This window comes from Capra hircus (genome assembly GCF_001704415.2).
Source record: "Capra hircus breed San Clemente chromosome X unlocalized genomic scaffold, ASM170441v1, whole genome shotgun sequence".
Lineage (NCBI taxonomy): Eukaryota > Metazoa > Chordata > Mammalia > Artiodactyla > Bovidae > Capra > Capra hircus.
In genome coordinates, this window is record NW_017189516.1 from 970,354 (window position 1) to 989,163 (window position 18,810).

An 18,810-nucleotide genomic window follows, 5' to 3' on the forward strand; every position below is an offset into this window, starting at 1 on the left:
TGTGAACTAAAATGCTAGAAAGGCACCCAAAACATTTGTATTTATAAAGCTATATTTATATTTACTGCTTTTATAAAATGTTGAATTATTTAATGTTACAATGTAGGTCTGTCTTGAAGTAGTGTAAGAAATTATATTAATAATTTTCCTAGGTGCTGGGTACTTACATTTAGAAGTTTTTGTTTCTCACTCAGTGATTACAGTTCCTTTTATTGATATTTTCTTTAATGCTGAAGTTGGATTTGAATTAATTGAAACTTGAAACACGTCTTTAAGATAGATATTTTTGCATCAGTTTGTTTGCTAAGCTGTCAAAGTTTTCTTCTGATTTTATTTTATTTTTGTATATGTTAAAGGTTTATTTTATTTTTTAAATTTAAATTTATTTATTTTAATTGTAGACCAATTACTTTACAATATTGTATTGGTTCTGCCACCCATCAACATGAATCCGCCACAGGCATGCATATGTTCCCCATCCTGAACCCCCTTCCCACCTCCCTCCACGTACCATCCCTCCGGATCATCCCAGTGCACCAGCCCTAAACATCCTGTATCGAACCTGGACTGGTGGTTCATTTCTTATATGATTATATACATGTTTCATGACATTCCCACAAATTTTCTTACTCTCTCCCTCTCCCACAGAGTCTAAAAGACTGTTCTATATATCTGTGTCTCTTTTTCTGTCTCGCATACAGGGTTATCGTTACCATCATTCTAAATTTCATATATATGTGTTAGTGTACTGTATTGGTGTTTTTCTTTCTGGCTTACTTCATTCTGTATAATAGGCTCCAGTTTCATCCACAACATTAGAACTGATTCACATGTATTCTTTTTAATGGCTGTGTAACACTCCATTATATATATGTACCACAGTTTTCTTATCCATTCATCTGCTGATGGATATCTAGGTTGCTTCCATGTCCTGGCTATTATAAAAACAGTGCTGGATGAACACTGGGGTACACCTGTCTCTTTCAATTCTGGTATCCTTGGTGTGTATGCCCAGCAGTGGGATTGCTGGGTCATAAGGCAGATCTATTTCCAGTTTTTAAAGGAATCTCCACACTGTTCCCCGTAGTGGCTGTACTAGTTTGCAGTCCCACCAACACTGTAAGAGGATTCCCTTTTCTCCACACCATCTCCAGCATTTATTGCTTGTAGATTTTTGGATCACAGCCATTCTGACTGGCGTGAAGTGGTATCTCACTGTGGTTTTGATTTGCATTTCTCTGATAATGAGTGATGTTGAGCATCTTTTCATGTGTTTGTTAGCTATCTGTATATCTTCTCTGGAGAAATGTCTATTTAGTTCTTTGGCCCATTTTTTGATTGGGTCGTTTATTTTTCTGGAATTGAGCTGCAGGTGTTGCTTGTATACTTTTGAGGTTAGTTGTTTGTCAGTTGCTTCATTTGCTATTATTTTCTCCCATTCTGAAGGCTGTCTTTTCACCTTGCTTATAGTTTTCTTTGTTATGCAGAAACTTTTAATTTTCGCACAGTTGTACTCATCTCACATGCTAGTAAAGTAATGCTTAAAATTCTCCAAGCCAGGCTTCAGCTATACGTGAACCATGAACTTCCTGATGTTCAAGCTGGTTTTAGAAAAGGCAGAGGAACCAGACATCAAATTGCCAACATCCGCTGGATCACTGGAAAAGCAAGAGAGTTCCAGAAAAACATCTATTTCTGCTTTATTGACTATGCCAAAGCCTTTGATTGTGTGGATCACAATAAACTGTGGAAAATTCTGAAAGAGATGGGACTACCAGACCACCTGACCTGCCTCTTGAGAAATCTGTATGCAGGTCAGGAAGCAACAGTTAGAAATGGACATGGAACAACAGACTGGTTCCAAATAGGAAAAGGAGTACGTCAAGGCTGTATATTGTCACCCTGCTTATTTAACTTATATGCAGAGTACATCATGAGAAACGCTGGACTGGAAGAAACACAAGCTGGAATCAAATGGCTAGGAGAAATATCAGTAACCTCAGATATGCAGATGACCACACCCTTATGGCAGAAAGTGAAGAACTAAAAAGCCTCCTGAGGAAAGTGAAAGAAGAGAGTGAAAAAGTTGGCTTAAAGCTCAACATTCAGAAAACGAAGATCATGGCATCTGGTTCCATCACTTCATGGGAAGTAGATGGGGAAACAGTGTCAGACTTTATTTTGGGGGGCTCCAAAATCACTGCAGATGGTGACTGCAGCCATGAAATTAAGGGACGCTTACTCCTTGGAAGAAAAGTTATGACCAACCTAGATAGCATATTCAAAAGCAGAGACATTACTTTGCCGACTAAGGTCCGTCTAGTCAAGGCTATGATTTTTCCAGTAGTCATGTATGGATGTGAGAGTTGGACTGCGAAAAAGGCTGAGCACCGAAGAATTGATGCTTTTGAACTGTGGTGTTGGAGAAGACTGTTGAGAGTCCCTTGGACTGCATGGAGATTCAACCAGTCCATTCTGAAGGAGATCAGCCCTGGGATTTCTTTGGAAAAAATGATGCTGAAGCTGAAACTCCAGTACTTTGGCCACCTCATAGAAAGGGTTGACTCACTGGAAAAGACTTTGATGCTGGGATGGATTTGGGGCAGGAGGAGAAGGGGAGACAGAGGATGAGATGCCTGGATGGCATCACTGACTCGATGGACGTGAATCTGAGTGAACTCCGAGAGTTGGTGATGGACAGGGAGGCCTGGCGTGTTGTGATTCATGGGTCGCAACAAGTCAGACACGACTGAGTGACTGAACTGAACTGAGATCACATTTGTTTATTTTTCCTTTTATTTCCAATATTCCGGGAGGTGTATCATAGATTATCCTTCTGTGATTTATGTCAGAGAGTGTTTTGCCTATGTTCTCCTCTAGGAGTTTTATAGTTTCTGGTCTTATGTTTTGATCTTTAATCCATCTTGAGTTTATTTTTGTGTGTGGTGTTAGAAACTGTTCTAGTTTCATTCTTTTACAAGTGTTTGACCAGGTTTCCCAGCACCAATTGTTAAAGAGATTGTCTTTTCTCCATTGTATATTCTTGCCTCCTTTGTCAAAGATAAGGTGTCCATAGGTGGGTGGAGTTATCTCTGGGTTTTCCATTTTGTTCCATTGATCTATATTTCTGTCTTTGTGCCAGTACCATACTGTCTTGATGACTGTGGCTTTCTGGTAGAGCCTGAAGTCAGGCAGGTTGATTCCTCCAGTTCCATTCTGCTTTCTCAAGACTGCTTTGGCTATTCGAGGTTTTTTTGTATTTCCATACGAATCTTGAAATTATTTGTTCTAGCCCTGTGAAAAATACTGTTGGTAGCTTGATAGGGATTGCATTGAATCTATAGATTGCTTTGGGTAGTATACTCATTTTCACTATATTGATTCTTCTGATCCATGAACATGGTATATTTCTCCATCTATTAGTGTCTTTGATTTCTTTCACCAGTGTTTTATAGTTTTCTATATATAAGTCTTTAGTTTCTTAGGTAGATATATTCCTAAGTATGTTATTCTTTTTGTTGCAATGGTGAATGGAATTGTATCCTTAATTTCTCTTTCTGTTTTCTCCTTGTTAGTGTATAGGAATGCAAGAGATTTCTGTGTGTTGATTTTATATCCTGCAATTTTACTATATTCATTGATTAGCTCTAGTAACATTCTGGTGGAGTCTTTAGGGTTTTCTATGTAGAGGATCATGTCATCTGTCAAGAGTGAGTGTTTTACTTCTTCTTTTCCAATTTGGATTCCTTTTATTTTTTTTCTGCTCTGATTGCTGTGGCCAAACTTCCAGAACTATGTTGAATAGTAGTGGTGAAAGTGGGCACCCTTGTCTTGTTCCTGACCTTGGGGGAAATGTTTTCAGTTTTTCACCATTGAGGATAATGTTTGCTGTGGGTTTGTCATATATAGCTTTTATTATGTTGAAATTTGTTCCTTCTATTCCTGCTTTCTTGAGAGTTTTTTTTTTATCATAAATGGATGTTGACTTTTGTCAAAGACTTTCTCTGCATCTGTTGCAATAATCGTATGGCTTTTATTTTTCAATTTGTTAATGTGGTGTATTACATTGATTGATTTGCAGATATTGAAGAATACTTGCATCCCTGGGATAAAGCCCACATGGTCATGGTGTATGTTCTTTTTAATGTGTTGTTGGATTCTGATTGCTAGAATTTTGTTAAGGATTTTTGCATTTATGTTCATCAGTGATATTGGCCCATAGTTTTCTTTGTTTGTGGCATCTTTGTCAGGTTTTGGTATTAAGGTGATGGTGGCCTCATAGAATGAGTTTGCAAATTTACCTTCCTCTGCAATTTTCTGGAAGAGTTTGAGTAGGATAGGTGTTAGCTCTTCTCGAAATTTTTGGTAGAATTCAGCTGTGAAGCCTTCTGGACCTGGGCTTTTGTTTGCTGGAAGATTTCTGATTACAGTTTCAATTTCCGTGCTTGTGATGGGTCTGTTAAGATTTTCTATTTCTTCCTGGTTCAGTTTTGGAAAGTTGTACTTTTCCAAGAATTTGTCCATTTCTTCCACGTTGTCCATTTTATTGGCATATAATTGCTGATAGTAATCTCCTATGATCCTGTGTTGTCTGTTGTGATCTCTCCATTTTCATTTCTAATTTTATTGATTTGATTTTTCTCTCTGTTTCTTGATGAGTCTGGCTAACGGTTTGTCAATTTTATTTATCCTTTCAAAGAGCCAGCTTTTGGCTCTGTTGATTTTTGCTATGGTCTCTTTTGTTTCTTTTGCATTTATTCCTGCCCTAATTTTTAAGATTTCTTCTCTTCTACTAACACTGGGGTTCTTCATTTTCTAGTTGCTTTAGTTGCAGAGTTAGGTTATTTATTTGACTTTTTTCTTATTTCTTGAGGTATGCCTGTATTGCTATGAACTTTCCCCTCAGCACTGATTTTACGGTATCCCACTGGTTTTGGGTTATTGTGTTTTCATTTTCATTAGTTTCTATACATATTTTGATTTCTTTTTTTATTTCTTCTGCGTTTTGTTGGTTATTCAGCAGTGTGCTCTTCTGCTTCCATATGTTTCAATTTTTAATAGTTTTTCTCTTGTAATTGATATCTAATCTTACTGAATTTTGGTCAGAAAAGATGCTTGGAATGATTTCAATTTTTTTTTGAATTTACCAAGGCTAGGTGTATGGCCCCGGATGTGATCTATCCTGGAGAAGGTTCTGTGTGTGCTTTACAATAATGTGAAATTCATTGTTTTGGGGTGAAATATCTTATAGATATCAGTTAGTTCTAACTGGTCTATTGTATCATTTAAAGTTTGTGTTTCCTTGTTAATTTTCTGTTTAGTTGATCTATCCATAGGTGTGAGTGGGGTATTAAAGGCTCCCACTATTATTGTGTTATTGTTAATTTCCCGTTTCATACTTGTTAGCATTTGTCTTACATATTGTGGTGCTCCTTTGTTGGGTGCATATGTATTAATAATTGTTATATCTTCTTCTTGGACTGATCCTTTGATCATTATGTAGTTTCCTTCTTTGTCTCTTTTCACAGCCTTTGTTTTAAAGTCTATTTTATCTGATATGAGGATTGCTACTCCTGCTCTCTTTTGGTCTCTATTTGCATGGAACATCTTTTTCCAGCCCTTCACTTTCAGTCTGTATGTGTCCCCTGTTTTAAGTGGTTCTCATGTAGACAACATATATAGGGGTCTTGTTTTTGTATCCATTCAGCCAGTCTTTGTCTTTTAGTTGGGGCATTCAACCAATTTACATTTAAGGTTATTATTGGTAAGTATTATCCTGTTGCCATTTACTTTATTGTTTAGGGTTCAAGTTTATACACCCTTTTTGTGTTTTCTGTCTTGAGAAGATCCTTTAGCAATTGTTGGAGAGCTGGTTTTGTGGTGCTGAATTCTCTGAGCTTTTGCTTGTCTGTAAAGCTTTTGATTTCTCCTTCATATTTGAATGAGATCCTTGCTGGGTACAGTAATCTGGGCTGTAGGTTATTTTCTTTCATCACTTTAAGTATGCCCTGCCATTCCTTCCTGGCCTGAAGAGTTTCTATAGAAAGATCAGCTGTTATCCTTATGGGAATCCCCTTGTGTGTTATTTGTTGTTTTTCCCTTGCTGCTTTTAATGTTTTTTTTCTGTTTGATTTTTGTTAATTTGATTAAAATGTGTCTTGGGGTGTTTTTGCCTTGTGTTTATCTTGTTTGGGACTCTCTGGGTTTCTTGGACTTAGGTGATTATTTCCTTCCACATTTTAGAGAAGTTTTCAACTATTATCTCCTCAAGTATTATCTCATAGCCTTTCTTTTTGTCTTCTTCTTCTGGGACTCTTATGATTTGAATGTTGGGACATTTAACATTGTTCTGGAGGTCTCTGAGTTTGTCCTCATTTCTTTTAATTCGTTTTTCTTTTTTCCTCTCTGATTCATTTATTTCTACCATTCTATCTTCTATTTCACTAATCCTATCTCCTGCCTGTTTTTCTACTATTTGTTCCCTCCAGAGTGTTTTTGATCTCATTTTTGCATTATTCACTATATATTGACTTTTTAAAATTTCTTCTAGGTCCTTGTAAAGCCTTTCTTGCATCTTCTCAGTCCTTATCTCCGGTCTATTTATCTGCAATTCCATTTTTATTTCAAGATTCTGGATTGTTTTCACTATCATTATTCAGAACACTTTATCAGGTATATTTCCTATCTCTTACTGTTTTGTTTGGTCTGGTGGGCATTTATCATTTTCCTTTACCTGCTGGGTATTCCTCTGTCTCTTCATCTTGTTTATATTGCTGTGTTTGGGGTGGCCTTTCTGAATTCTGGCAGTTTGTGGAGTTCTCTTTTTTAATGGGGTTTCCTCGCTGTGGATGGGGTTCTACAGGTTGCCTGTCATGGTTTCCTGCTTAGGGTAGCTTGTGTTGGTGTTCTGGTGGGTGGAGCTGGATTTCTTCTCTCTGGAGTGCAATGAAGTGTCCAGTAATGAGTTATGAGATGTCAATGGTTTTGGAGTAACTTTGGGCAGCCTGTATATTGAAGCTCAGGGCTGTGTTCCTGTGTTGCTGGAGAATTTGCATGGTATGTCTTGCTCTGGAACTTGTTGACCCTTGGGTGGTGCTTGATTTCAGTGTAGGTATGGAGGCATTTGATGAGCTCCTGTCAATTAATGTTCCCTGGAGTCAGGAGTTCTCAGGTGTTCTCAGTGTTTGGACTTAAGCCTCCTGCTTCTGGTTTTCAGTCTTATTTTTACTGTAGCCTCAAGACTTTTCCATCTATACAGCACCATTGATAAAACATTTAGGTTAAGGATGAAAAGTTTCTCCACAGTTAGGGACACCCAGATAGGTTCACATAATTATATGGAGAAAAGAAGAGAGAGGAGGGAGTTAGAGGTGACCCAAATGAGATGAGGTGGAATTAAAAGAGGAGAGAGTAAGCTAGCCAGTAATCACGTCCTTATGTGTGCTCCACAGTCGGACCACTCAGAGATGTTCACGGAGTTATACAGAGAAGAGGGAGGATGGAGACAGAAGTGTCCAGGAGAATAAAGGCGGGAATCAAAAGGAGAGAGACAGATCCAGCCAGTAATCAGTTCTTTAAGTGTTCTCCACCTTCTGGAACCCACAAAGAGATGCACATAATTGGGTAGAGAAGAATAGGGGAAGCGAGGAGATAGAGACGACCTTGTGGAGAAGGAGAGTCCAAAGGGGGAGAGAGCAGTCAAGCCAGTAATCTCACTCCCAAGTAAAAATGGGTACTGAAGATTGGGTTCTTAAAGATACAAAATTGATAACAAATACGAAAAAGCAAATATTAAAAGTCTAGAGTAGAAGTTGGATTTTCAAAAATACAATATTAAAGAAAAGAAAAAAAAAAAACTAAGTCTCCAAAATTATTTTAAAAAATATATATATATATGAAATTTGCTTTAAAAAATAGGGTCTCTTTTTTTTAAAGTAATAGGTTATAAAAATGAAAATTAAAGGATTAATAGAGGACTTAAAAATTAAAAGAAATAAAAAAAATGATAGTAAAAATAGTAAAAATATATCTAGGACTTTCTCTGTTATTGTCGTGGGCAGTGTGGGGTCAGTTCATTTTCGGATAGTTCCTTGTTCTGGCTTATATTTCTCAAGATCTATAGGCCCCTTCCTATGTAGTTGGTGCTAACTACAGTGTTTTAATCTATTGTACCTGTCACTTCCAAGGAGGATCCCTCTGTTTTAGCTTCTGTTTGCTGATCTCTTCAGTGTCTGATTTCTGCCCTGACACAGGGGGGTGGTGGTGGACACTTTTTTAGGCTCACTTGTTCAGTCACACTGTGGGGAGGGAGGGACGCTGCAAACAAACAACACTGGCATGTGCTTGCAGTGTCTCAGACACACTGGCCCCACCCTTGCTCACAGCGCGTGTGCCCTCCCTGCCCACACTGCTCAGGCTCTAGGTTGCTCAGGCTCTAGTTTGCTCTACTGGGAACTGTCCGAGGCTGGCCCTGGGCTGCATGCAACTCCCAGGTTTAAGCCACTTAGGTTCAGGCACTCAGGTAGTCCTCAGAGGCACAGACTCGGTTGGGCCTGCGTTTTGTGCCCTTCCCAGGTCCAAGCAGCTCTGGTGATGAGGTGTTTGGTGAGTGCGGTCACTGCAACTTATTGCCTCTCCCATCCCTGCCTCTTGGCTTTCTGGGTGTACAACCGGCGCCCCTTCTCAGGCGGATGTTGACCATCCAGAACCACAAGAAGTCTTAGTTAGCAAAGAAGCCTGCTTGCAGTTTGGTAGATAATGTCTCTCTGGGGCCGCGATTGCCCCCTTCCGGCTCTGGCTGCCTGTCACCAGAAGGGGATGGTCTGCCGCGGGCTAGCTCTGTTCAGTCCTTTGTTCTGTGAGTGGGCCTGGCGGTGTCTTAGGTTAGGGCTTTTCACGTGGCAACTATCCCACAGTCTGGTTTGCTAGCCCAAGTTAGTTCCTTCAGATTGCCCTCAGGGCATTCAGGCCCAGTCTTTACTCTGAGCAATGCAGCCCACGCCTCCCTGTCCAGCCCCCGCTTGCTAGAGGCAGGTGCAGGCATCTGCGCTGCTTCTCCGCTGGGGGAGTTACCCTTGGTCACATAATCTGTGGGTTTTAATTATTTGTTTATTATTCCTCCCAGTTATGTTGCCCTCTGTCATTCCAAGGCTCGCCACAGACTCAGCAGTGAGAGTGTTTCCTGGTGTTTGGAAACTTCTCTCTTTTTAAGATTCCCTTCCTGGGATGGAGCTCCGTCCCTACCTCTGCCTCTTTTTTGTCTTTTATATTTTTCCCTACCTTCTTTCAAAGACACTAGGCTGCTTTTCTGGGTTCCTGACGTCCTCCGCCGCCATTCAGAAGTTGTTTTGTGGACTTTACTCAGCATTTAAATGTCCTTTTGATGAATTTGTGGTGGAGAAAGTGGTCTCCTCGCCCTTTCCTCTGCCATCTTAGGACCGCCCCCTCTTCTTCTGATTTTAATGTGTTCTTTGTTGCATGAATTGTTTTACACTTAGTAATAGATTTCTGGATTTTTTTCATATCCAATAGTTACTTTTGGTCTGGTCTATATGAGACAAATGCAGTTATTAATAACTTGGATCAAAAATAATTTAGATTCATTCTTCCCTGTTCATTACTTAATGACATGTTTCTTGCCTGAATTATCTGGGTGATTACTTTTTTGTTTTGTAGGTTGACACACTCATTTAATATCCAGAAGAATATTATAGAAAAAGTTTTCTATTTGCTCATGCCTTTCACACTAGAAGAAAATTACTAATAACAGTTTTAGTCAGTCTAAATAAGAACCATGTGAGATGAAACAATTAGATGAAACAAACAATAACTGTCAAAGGGAACTCTACTTTTCAACTAAATCTAGTAGCACTGTATTGATTAAAGTAGATTTATATAATAAAGTAGATATATGGGATTTCTTTTTAAATGGCAGAATACATTTATTTAAAGAGTAGGTAAGAATTTGCTATGTTTTAGCATATCATTTGGACAAGGCAATGACACCCCACTCTAATACTCTTGCCTGGAAAATCTCATGGATGGAGGAGCCTGGAAGGCTGCAGTCCATGGGGTCACTGAGAGTCGGACACGACTGAGTGACTTTACTTTCACTTTTCACTTTCATGCATTGGAGAAGGAAATGGCAACCCATGCCAGTGTTCTTGCCTGGAGAATCCCAGGGATGGGGGAGCCTGGTGGGCTGCCGTCTCTGGGGTCACACAGAGTTGGACACAACTGAAGTGACTTAGCAGCATATCATTTGTAAACTAGGAATGTAAAGGCAAATTGAAAAAGATAGTCATAGGACAATATTATCAAATTATAATGGGTTGAGATCTGGGAGATTAAGATAATCCAACAGATTATTTCCAATATTTATTGGAAAATGGTTAAGATTGCTCTTTTTTTAATACACATTTATTTTAGTTGGGGGTTAATTACTTTACAATATTGTATTAGTTTTGCCATACATCAACATGAATCCACCACAAGTATACACGTGTTCCCCATCCTGAACCCCCCCTCCCTCCTCCCTCCCCATACCATCCCTCTGGGTTGTCTAAGTGTACCAGCCCCAAGCATCCAGTAACATGCATCGAGACTGGACTGGTGAATGGTTAAGATTTCTGAGTGAAATACATGAAATATACTATTTTTTTTCAATAAACATGACACTGCATTTATAATTAACGAAGTTTCAACATAGCATTAATTCTATAGGCTTTAAAAATTTTGTATACTTTAAAAGATAATTTTATGCATTAAATCTAAATTGATGTGTGGATTTTGATTTTAAAAGTTTGATTAGTTTGACAAAATTTTTACATTTACTAATTGCAATGCAACTTATCTAACTTTAAAAAAATTCCCAGTAATTATACAGGAGCACATAACAATTTTTAAAATAATATTGACTATTTCTTACTAAAAAAAGTTTATACTTTATTCAAATCTCAACTCTGAATGATATAGTAAGCCATGTAAGTGATTTCTCCACACACAGTTTCTTGGAAATCCTGGGTTCTTAAAGAACTGAAAAGTCAATATTCATCTCTAGAATCATGGCCTTTGAGTCAAACTGTCATAGAACAAGAAATCTTAAAATTGGATTCCCCATAAAGCACTTATGAAAATCTTATTCTCTAGAATGTGACCATCTACCATCACAATCCTATCTGAGTCAACAGAACTAAACTTGAATTGGTGTCATTTTATCTTTTGGTAATATAAACAGTAATAAATTCTCCTTAGACTTAATTTTTTTTTAACATCTTATCACTATGAATACAGAAGGATGCCATTTTAGTAAACGAGGAAAAGGTAGAAGAAAAACTTCAGGAATTAAAAATTTGCTCATCAGGAAATGTGCCCCATTTTTAAAAACTGTCAGGATTACAGTTTGCATATCCCTTACACAGAGAGATACTCTTCTCGACTAAACAGTTACTGAATTTCATATGTCTATTACAACATAGTAAATATAGTTTTATACATTTCTAAAGCAGATAACCTCTCTGGCATGGTTTCTATTTCAGTATATATATTATTTACCTAGAAAAAGATGATTTCTTTTATTTTAAAATGTATTTAGGTGCTTTTAAAAGAAGCAGATTTTTCACCTTAAAAACTGTTAATTTACACTTTTACCTGCTGACACTGACTGAAAGCATTTTACTTGATAATAAATCTGGAGGAGTTGCAATGAGACATTAATTATTTGGTGTTCACTGCCTGAGCAATCATTGCTGTTTGAAGGCATGGAATTAGTAAGTTCCCCAAAGCTACCCTAGAAAACTGTGGAAACCATAAAGAAAATAATTTTTGTAGAAATTATTTTGTTTGAGGAGGGCACATGTAAGGTGTAAAAAATCATTATTTTCAATCTTCTTTATTCAAATATCCATAATATGTTTGGGTTGACTACCGAATTTTATTGGAGGAAGGTGAACACTGGTAACAATTTTTTTAAAACAAATTTTAAATGTCAATGGCCATCTAATACCAGTTTTTATTTTAAAGAATCATTTTAGAAGTGACTACCCCTGGTGGTTAAGCCGGTAAAGAATCTGCCTGCAATGCAGGAGACCCAGGTTCAATTCCTGGTTTGGGAAGATCCCCTGGAAAAGGGAATGGCAATCCACTCCAGTATTCTTGCCTGAGAAATCATGTGGACAGAGGAGCTTCATGGGCTACAGTCCTCGGGGGTCACAAAGAGTCGGACACAACTGAGTGATTAACACACACACACACACACACACACACACAACATATTTATAGAATTCTTTTTTTTTTATAGCTGAAGATGTTATAATATCTTTATTATTTTTAAATTTGGGATTGAAGTCACATTCTATATAAAGATGTGCTTTTAAAAAATATTGTCCTATGATAAAATGAAATTGCTGAATAAGATAGTAGTGTGAACCATCATATCTGGAGGAGGGCATGGCAATCTACTCCAGTATTCTTGCCTGGAGAATCCCATGGAGAGAGGAGCCAGGCAGGCTGCAGGCCATAGGGTCACAAAGAGTCAGTCATGACTGAAGCAACTTAGCACACATGCACCTGAACCACATACTACTCTCTACTGTCATTTTCATGGTGACAAATCTACCCCACTGATATCTCCAAAGCTGCACCAATGCTAAAACAAGATTCAATTTTAGGTTCTCTTGTTGAGCCGAAAGACCAGTGTGACTTGTCATACTTTATAAGGAAAATGGACTACTTATTAGAATTTTAAAGAATGGGTCAAATTCTATTTACCAGTCTAGAATGTATAAAATGTAAATTTTCATAAATCATCATGAAAGTATTTGAATTTTATTTAACAGGTTTAATCAATCCATCACTTTTGATTTGGAGTCATAAGAGATAATTTTGTCAAGAGGGCCCTCTCAAGACATTTTTCTCTTGGAAAAGTCACTTATGCATTTACAGGGGTTAACATCTTGGTCATAAAGCGCTGAGAGGTATATCAATATGGTATTCATTTTCTAGAATAGAAAGTTTGTTTTATTTTTTTTGAAGGGTCATAAAAAGAACATGTGCAACAAAATCATATATAAAATTTTCATTTGTTCTTTTAAGGGCTAAATTTAAATAAATAGGGGTTTCTGTTGCTGTTTCAAACGTTAATATAATCGATGCAGACACAAAAATTGTGTGAAAAATTACCTTACATTTCTCCATATTAAAGCAAAGCAAAACAAAAAGTACAATGTATAGAGCTTAAAGATCACCTGATGCATTCTTAAATTGGTTTCCAGATAGCATATATTCAAAAGTATATTTCTGCTCAAACTTAAAAAATTCAAGGAAAACTATTCCCTTAAGTACTTAGCTGACATTACAACAAACTACCCATGCTGAAAATATGTTAATAAATGAAGCAGTGGATTAGCAATACAATCTCCAATATTTATTACCTAAATTTTTTCATTATAACATATAAAATATAACTCCTAAAATGACAGCAGAACCCAAAACAAAACATTAGTGTATTTCTTCTATAATGGTAAAGAAAATGAATTGCCAAGCAGGTTAAAGTGTTGGGTTTTATGCCTTGCCACAGTAAACTTCATAAGAATATTTACCAAATTGTAGTCCCACATATCTTCCAATCCTATTTTATTGTTAATTTACAGTTAATTATTTTAAAAAATCCTCAATAAGTGGAACTGCTATATGCATATATTGATAAACTTCAAAAATCTTCTCATTATATATCATAACTTGGGTGAATATTTTCAGATAACAGATCCATGGAATGAAAGGAATTTTAATTAGATCTCAGGTATTTTGCATATTGATATCTTTATCAATGGCTAATACTAAAATGTGGCTAAAGACAAATTTTAAAATCTCTTTAGTTTGGATGCATTTTAACATAGCCTTTCTGAGATATTAAAAAATTGGATTTGGGTCCAGGAGTTTCCCCAGTTTCTTAAAGAAATTCACAACTTTTCTAGCTCTGATATTCTTTTATTTTACTGGGCTCTCATTTAAAACAATAATTAATCTTTCTTTTAAGTTTTCTTCGACTAAACTGGACATCAGTAACCATTAGAATATCACTGAATTTAAAAAGTTACAAATACTAGTAGAGCTTCATGCAAATATTTGTGAAATGCAAGAATATTTTAGTTTAAAAAATATGTACCAATAACTGACCCCAAATGTGTCCCACTGATATGGATTCTAGAAGTATATCAGAAAGTTTTCTCTTCTTTTGGTTCTGGTTAGTATTCTGGAGGGTAAAAACAAACAAACAAACAAACAAAAACTTCTGAGCCAAGACTCAGCCTTGAATTTGTGTAAAATTAAATAGGAAAAGACAACATCATTTCTCTCTTGTAATGGGATGACATAGAGTTATAGAGTTATAGTCATAGAGCTATAGGGTTATATTTAAAGTAATTTCTATTAATTCCTTTAGGCCATGAGGCTGGCATTCATTTCTTTATAAAAAGGTTTTCCATTTATTATCCTAATAAACAGAATGAGATAAAACTACTTTTCAAGGCAACTAGCCTAATCTTGGAGAGATGCTCATACGCTAATGAAAATATATATTTTTCTGCTCAGTTGGGAGCAAAGAACACAGCATAGCTTGATGATGGTATCTATAAAGAAAACCATGAGAGATAAAGCTGTAGCTTTCTTTTTAGTGATACCATTTCCTTCAACAAATATGGGCTCCCTCTTAAGAAAAAAATTGAGCTTTAAAAATGCCAATTCTGAAGCTTTTCTGCTATAATGGAAACACATGCTTGGCACGTTAGGAGGAAACATGCAGCTCTCAGGTCATTCTTCCAGCAGTATTTAAAGCTTTAGGAGAATATTACAGGGAATTCACTTTTTAGGGAAGGAGTTTAAACTCGAGTAGGGAAAAAGGAAGTTAAGGAAGCACATGGGTGATAAGATATTCTTCCAAATAGCTTCAGAATTCTGTTATTCATCATAAAATGTTACTCTGAAATATACTGAACCTTTACCCGTGACTCATCACTATCATAGTTCTTTTATTCTTAAATACTTTTCCTATACATCTTGTAATTTTTTGGGGGGGGTACTGTTAATATAGCATATAATTCATCAGTTTTACACACAAGCACTCTCAGTAACTGAAAACTAAAGCATATATTAAGAAAGAAAGATTAGTCATTTTTAGCCAATACATTATGCCACCAATAGACTACTGAATTTTCTTTTTAATATAGCATTTGTAAATTCTTTATTTGTCCCAAGCAAGGAATTGAATACATACAATGTTTTAAAGCTTCATGCTTGTGAGATATATATATACTGTTTATATATATTCATATTAATATATATGAATAATATAACTTTGTAAAAATATACTAATGGCCAAAGGTACTGTGGTAAAAAACATCTCATAAATATTGGTTATTTGAAAATGCCATCTTTAGTGTACTTCTTGAGTCCAATAACGTAATACAGAGAAGATGGATGAAGCACAGTCGTTTAAGTGACAAATTCTCAGAGTATGCCTGTTGGATCATGCTGTGATGGAAAAACTTGTAATGGCCAATGAAAACTGAGATGGAAACTAATAAAAATTCAGAAGCAAGTAAAAATAGTGAAGTTATCTGAGGGCCTTATTTATATTCATTTAGGATAGCTCCTCCTGTCATCCCACGTAATATTGGTCATGGATCCTTTTCTTCATTATAGGAAGAAAATATTGCTTTATTCCCATTGGCATATTGCTAGAAGAATATGTGATATAGTGAGTAGATATTCAGATAGTTGATGAACATATAAAATTGTTGAATAAATTCCAGCACTATGCAAAATCTCACATGAGCAGGCACTTGAGTGTCATGTTAGAAACATCTTTGGCAAGGGCAAGACGGAAAAAAGCTTTAGTGAGTAATAATGAAAATATATTCACTTGTTTATTAACACTAAAATCTCCACATATTAAGACGTTGGTCATATAGGTCATAAAAATGGTAAATGCCATGGATAAAATCCTCTGTCAGCTTTTTTGCTTTTGGACATTTAGTCTTTTTTTTTTTTTCTTTTTCTTTTCTTTTCTTTTTTTTTTTTTTAACCAGAGGATAATAGAAAACTTTACATTCAGAGTTGGTCACAGTATTGGCTGTCCAGCTGGGTGTATTATTCTTCAGATCCACAAATCAACTTGATAGTTGATAAATTACTAATGTCCAGTGTTTTCCAGAATCATTTTCTTCAGTGTTTCTTAAAACTATAGTAAGAGTTTGTATCTAAATCAATTCAATTAGGAAACAAAATATATGCTTGCAAAATCTAGGATTTTGATATCTTCTGAATCTGTTGTCTTTGAAATTAGGCATTTTTGTTAGGCATTGAAAATTCATTGATGGTACTATTCACTAGAAAAATAAATGAAGTAAAGGTAGCAAAGGAACTGACTGAATACAGAGTTGTTGGCACTGGTGTTTTCTGTACCTCTGAATTTTAAAACATGAGCCTGTTCTTTTATATTTTAATCAAATATTAAGTCATCTCTAATATATTTATCATAGCAGATTTGAGTCATAAGTAGTCAGTCAGATTTGAAAATCATTTTAAGTGGTCCACAATATTTGAAAGTTGTTATAGCTAATCAATAACATTTGAAGATCATTTAAAATGGTCAGTTCATAGATGATATTGTATTTACTATGATGGTTTAAGCTATAAATGATAAAATAGTTGGTAACTGCATAAATTTGGAAACTTGCTTCTAGAAGGTGTTTAATTAAAGCAAAGCTTCTAGTGTGTGTGTGTGTGTGTGTGTTTAAATCATACCATTTGGCACATGAAAGTGCAGTGGGTGGTATGGCTGAAAGAATATAGGTGGTGGTCCAGATGTTACATAATAAGTAGGGTACCCTCCTTCAGCAACAAAGTATGGAGCAGGCTGATAAAAGCAAGTTACGTTGTCTGTATTAGGTAGGATATTCTGTTCTCCAAGTACTTTTAAAGCCATAAGGGCAATCATATTGAGGGTCTGTCTTCTTTCATGTCCCATGAGGCAAACTGTGCTCTCATTCACAACTCCATGCAAGGTCATGAGGTAGTCATACTTGCTCTTTTCTTCACCTATGAAATGGTTGCGGAGGTATGATTCAATCTTCTTTTGCTGTTCTGCTACATCAGGAAAATCAATGAAGAATCTAGAACACATATAACGTTCCAACGTCTTGATTTCTGCTTCACAAGCTGGTTTAAAGTCACGAACCAGCAAGTTGCTGTATTTCAGAAGGCCACCACCTCTAATTTCTTCAGGTTTTCTGGTAGATATAAGCTTGTACTGTAAATGTGTCATTGCTTCTTGGAAATCTCCATACATGCTTTCAGCTACCACAACAGGATAGCATTCATTGGTTAGGTTACCATTTTTGTCACTATAGAAATCTAACATTGGATCCAAGACAATTTGAAAGGAATCTACACTAAATTCAAATTGTCGTCTGAGTGAATTAACAAATTTTAGCTCGACATTCTTCCCAGTGTTATTTGACAGAGAGATGAGACTCCAACGATCATGCTTATTGCAAACTTTAACCATCTTCTGCACATAAGCCTCTTTCATAGTATTCAGGGTGATCTTATCCTTTTTTACACCTTTTGGTAAAAAGTCGAATAGACAACCTAGAACTACATCCTTAACAACCTGAAATTCTTGATCACTTGGTAGTTCAACACCAAAAATGACATCCAGATCCTTATAGTTGATTCCATTGTGGCTTGCAAGTATGTAACTTGCTGTGGAACCATTCAATCGAGTATCTTTAACAATAATTCCTTGCTCTATCAGTTGATCTTTCACAACATGAATAATATCTTTTGGTTTTACTTCCATTGTGGGGAAATTTCCCCTTCCATGAACTGGAATTACTTCATCTAACACTTTATCCAGTGTTATAACTTGATCCCAAGTGAGATTGCTGAATCTGATTTCAGACATTATGAGGTCAGCAGATCAACTAGAAAGTAAGCAAAATATTGAGAAGAAATTTAGCATCTTGAAATCAGCGTTTAGCTAAAGCATGTGAAAAGTCAAATATAGACTTACCTTCAACATAAATCAAACTAATACTAGACAGTAAATTATCAGTGCATCTAACTGCGTTCAACTATATAAGTGAAATAAAGGCCATATGATCGTGTCAAAATTGTTAGATTGATTGGTTCATGTAAACATTCTCACAGATGTGTCAGAGTTGTAATTATTTTTGATGTGAAACTGTGGGATTTCTCAATCTTTCTTTATAAACACTATAATGAGTATCTTTGTTTGATGGTATAAATGTTGTTCACAAGACAACCATGGTATATAATAGAGGTTAACTGTCATGAATTTTAAGTGAGATCAGATAGCATGTCTGTATATGTTAGACACAACTGATTGAACAGCATAATACTTAAAAGCAATATATAGCATCTTTAATCCAAAAGCATCATTCTATTATTGTTTTATATATATATATATATAGTTACTCTCATTTTTAAGAAAATTACCAAAGTCCATTATTACATTATGAATTCCTTGAATTGCTTGAGGGTAAGGAGAGTACCTAATGCAAAACCTCTTCTATGTTCTTGGTAGTTCTTAAAGAAATGCTGGTTGAAGAAAATAAAGAATGTTATTAAAAAAAATGCTACTACTACATTTATCTCCAAAATGAGAACAATTATATACAAAAGCGTAAGATTCCTAATTTTGTTTTCTGCAGATGTGTAATATGACATGCTTAGAAAATTTTATACTTGGGGGAATATTAGGAAGCTAAAATTATAGACATAAATATA

At 36.0% G+C, this 18,810-nt stretch overlaps 1 protein-coding gene across 1 annotated transcript; it reads right to left on the reverse strand.

Moving 5' to 3' along the window:
- Nucleotides 1-16,792: 16,792 nt before the first annotated feature.
- Nucleotides 16,793-17,988, reverse strand: FAM46D (family with sequence similarity 46 member D). The gene has a single exon (XM_005700595.1). It carries the CDS (start codon nt 17,963-17,965, stop codon nt 16,793-16,795), a length of 1,173 nt encoding a protein of 390 aa, XP_005700652.1. The 5' UTR covers nt 17,966-17,988.
- Between the last annotated feature and the right edge of the window lie 822 nt (nt 17,989-18,810).

What these genes read in the sequence shown, in the direction of transcription:
- FAM46D (XM_005700595.1), bottom strand. Translation starts at nt 17,965, where the DNA reads ATGTCTGAAATCAGATTCAGCAATCTCACTTGGGATCAAGTTATAACA.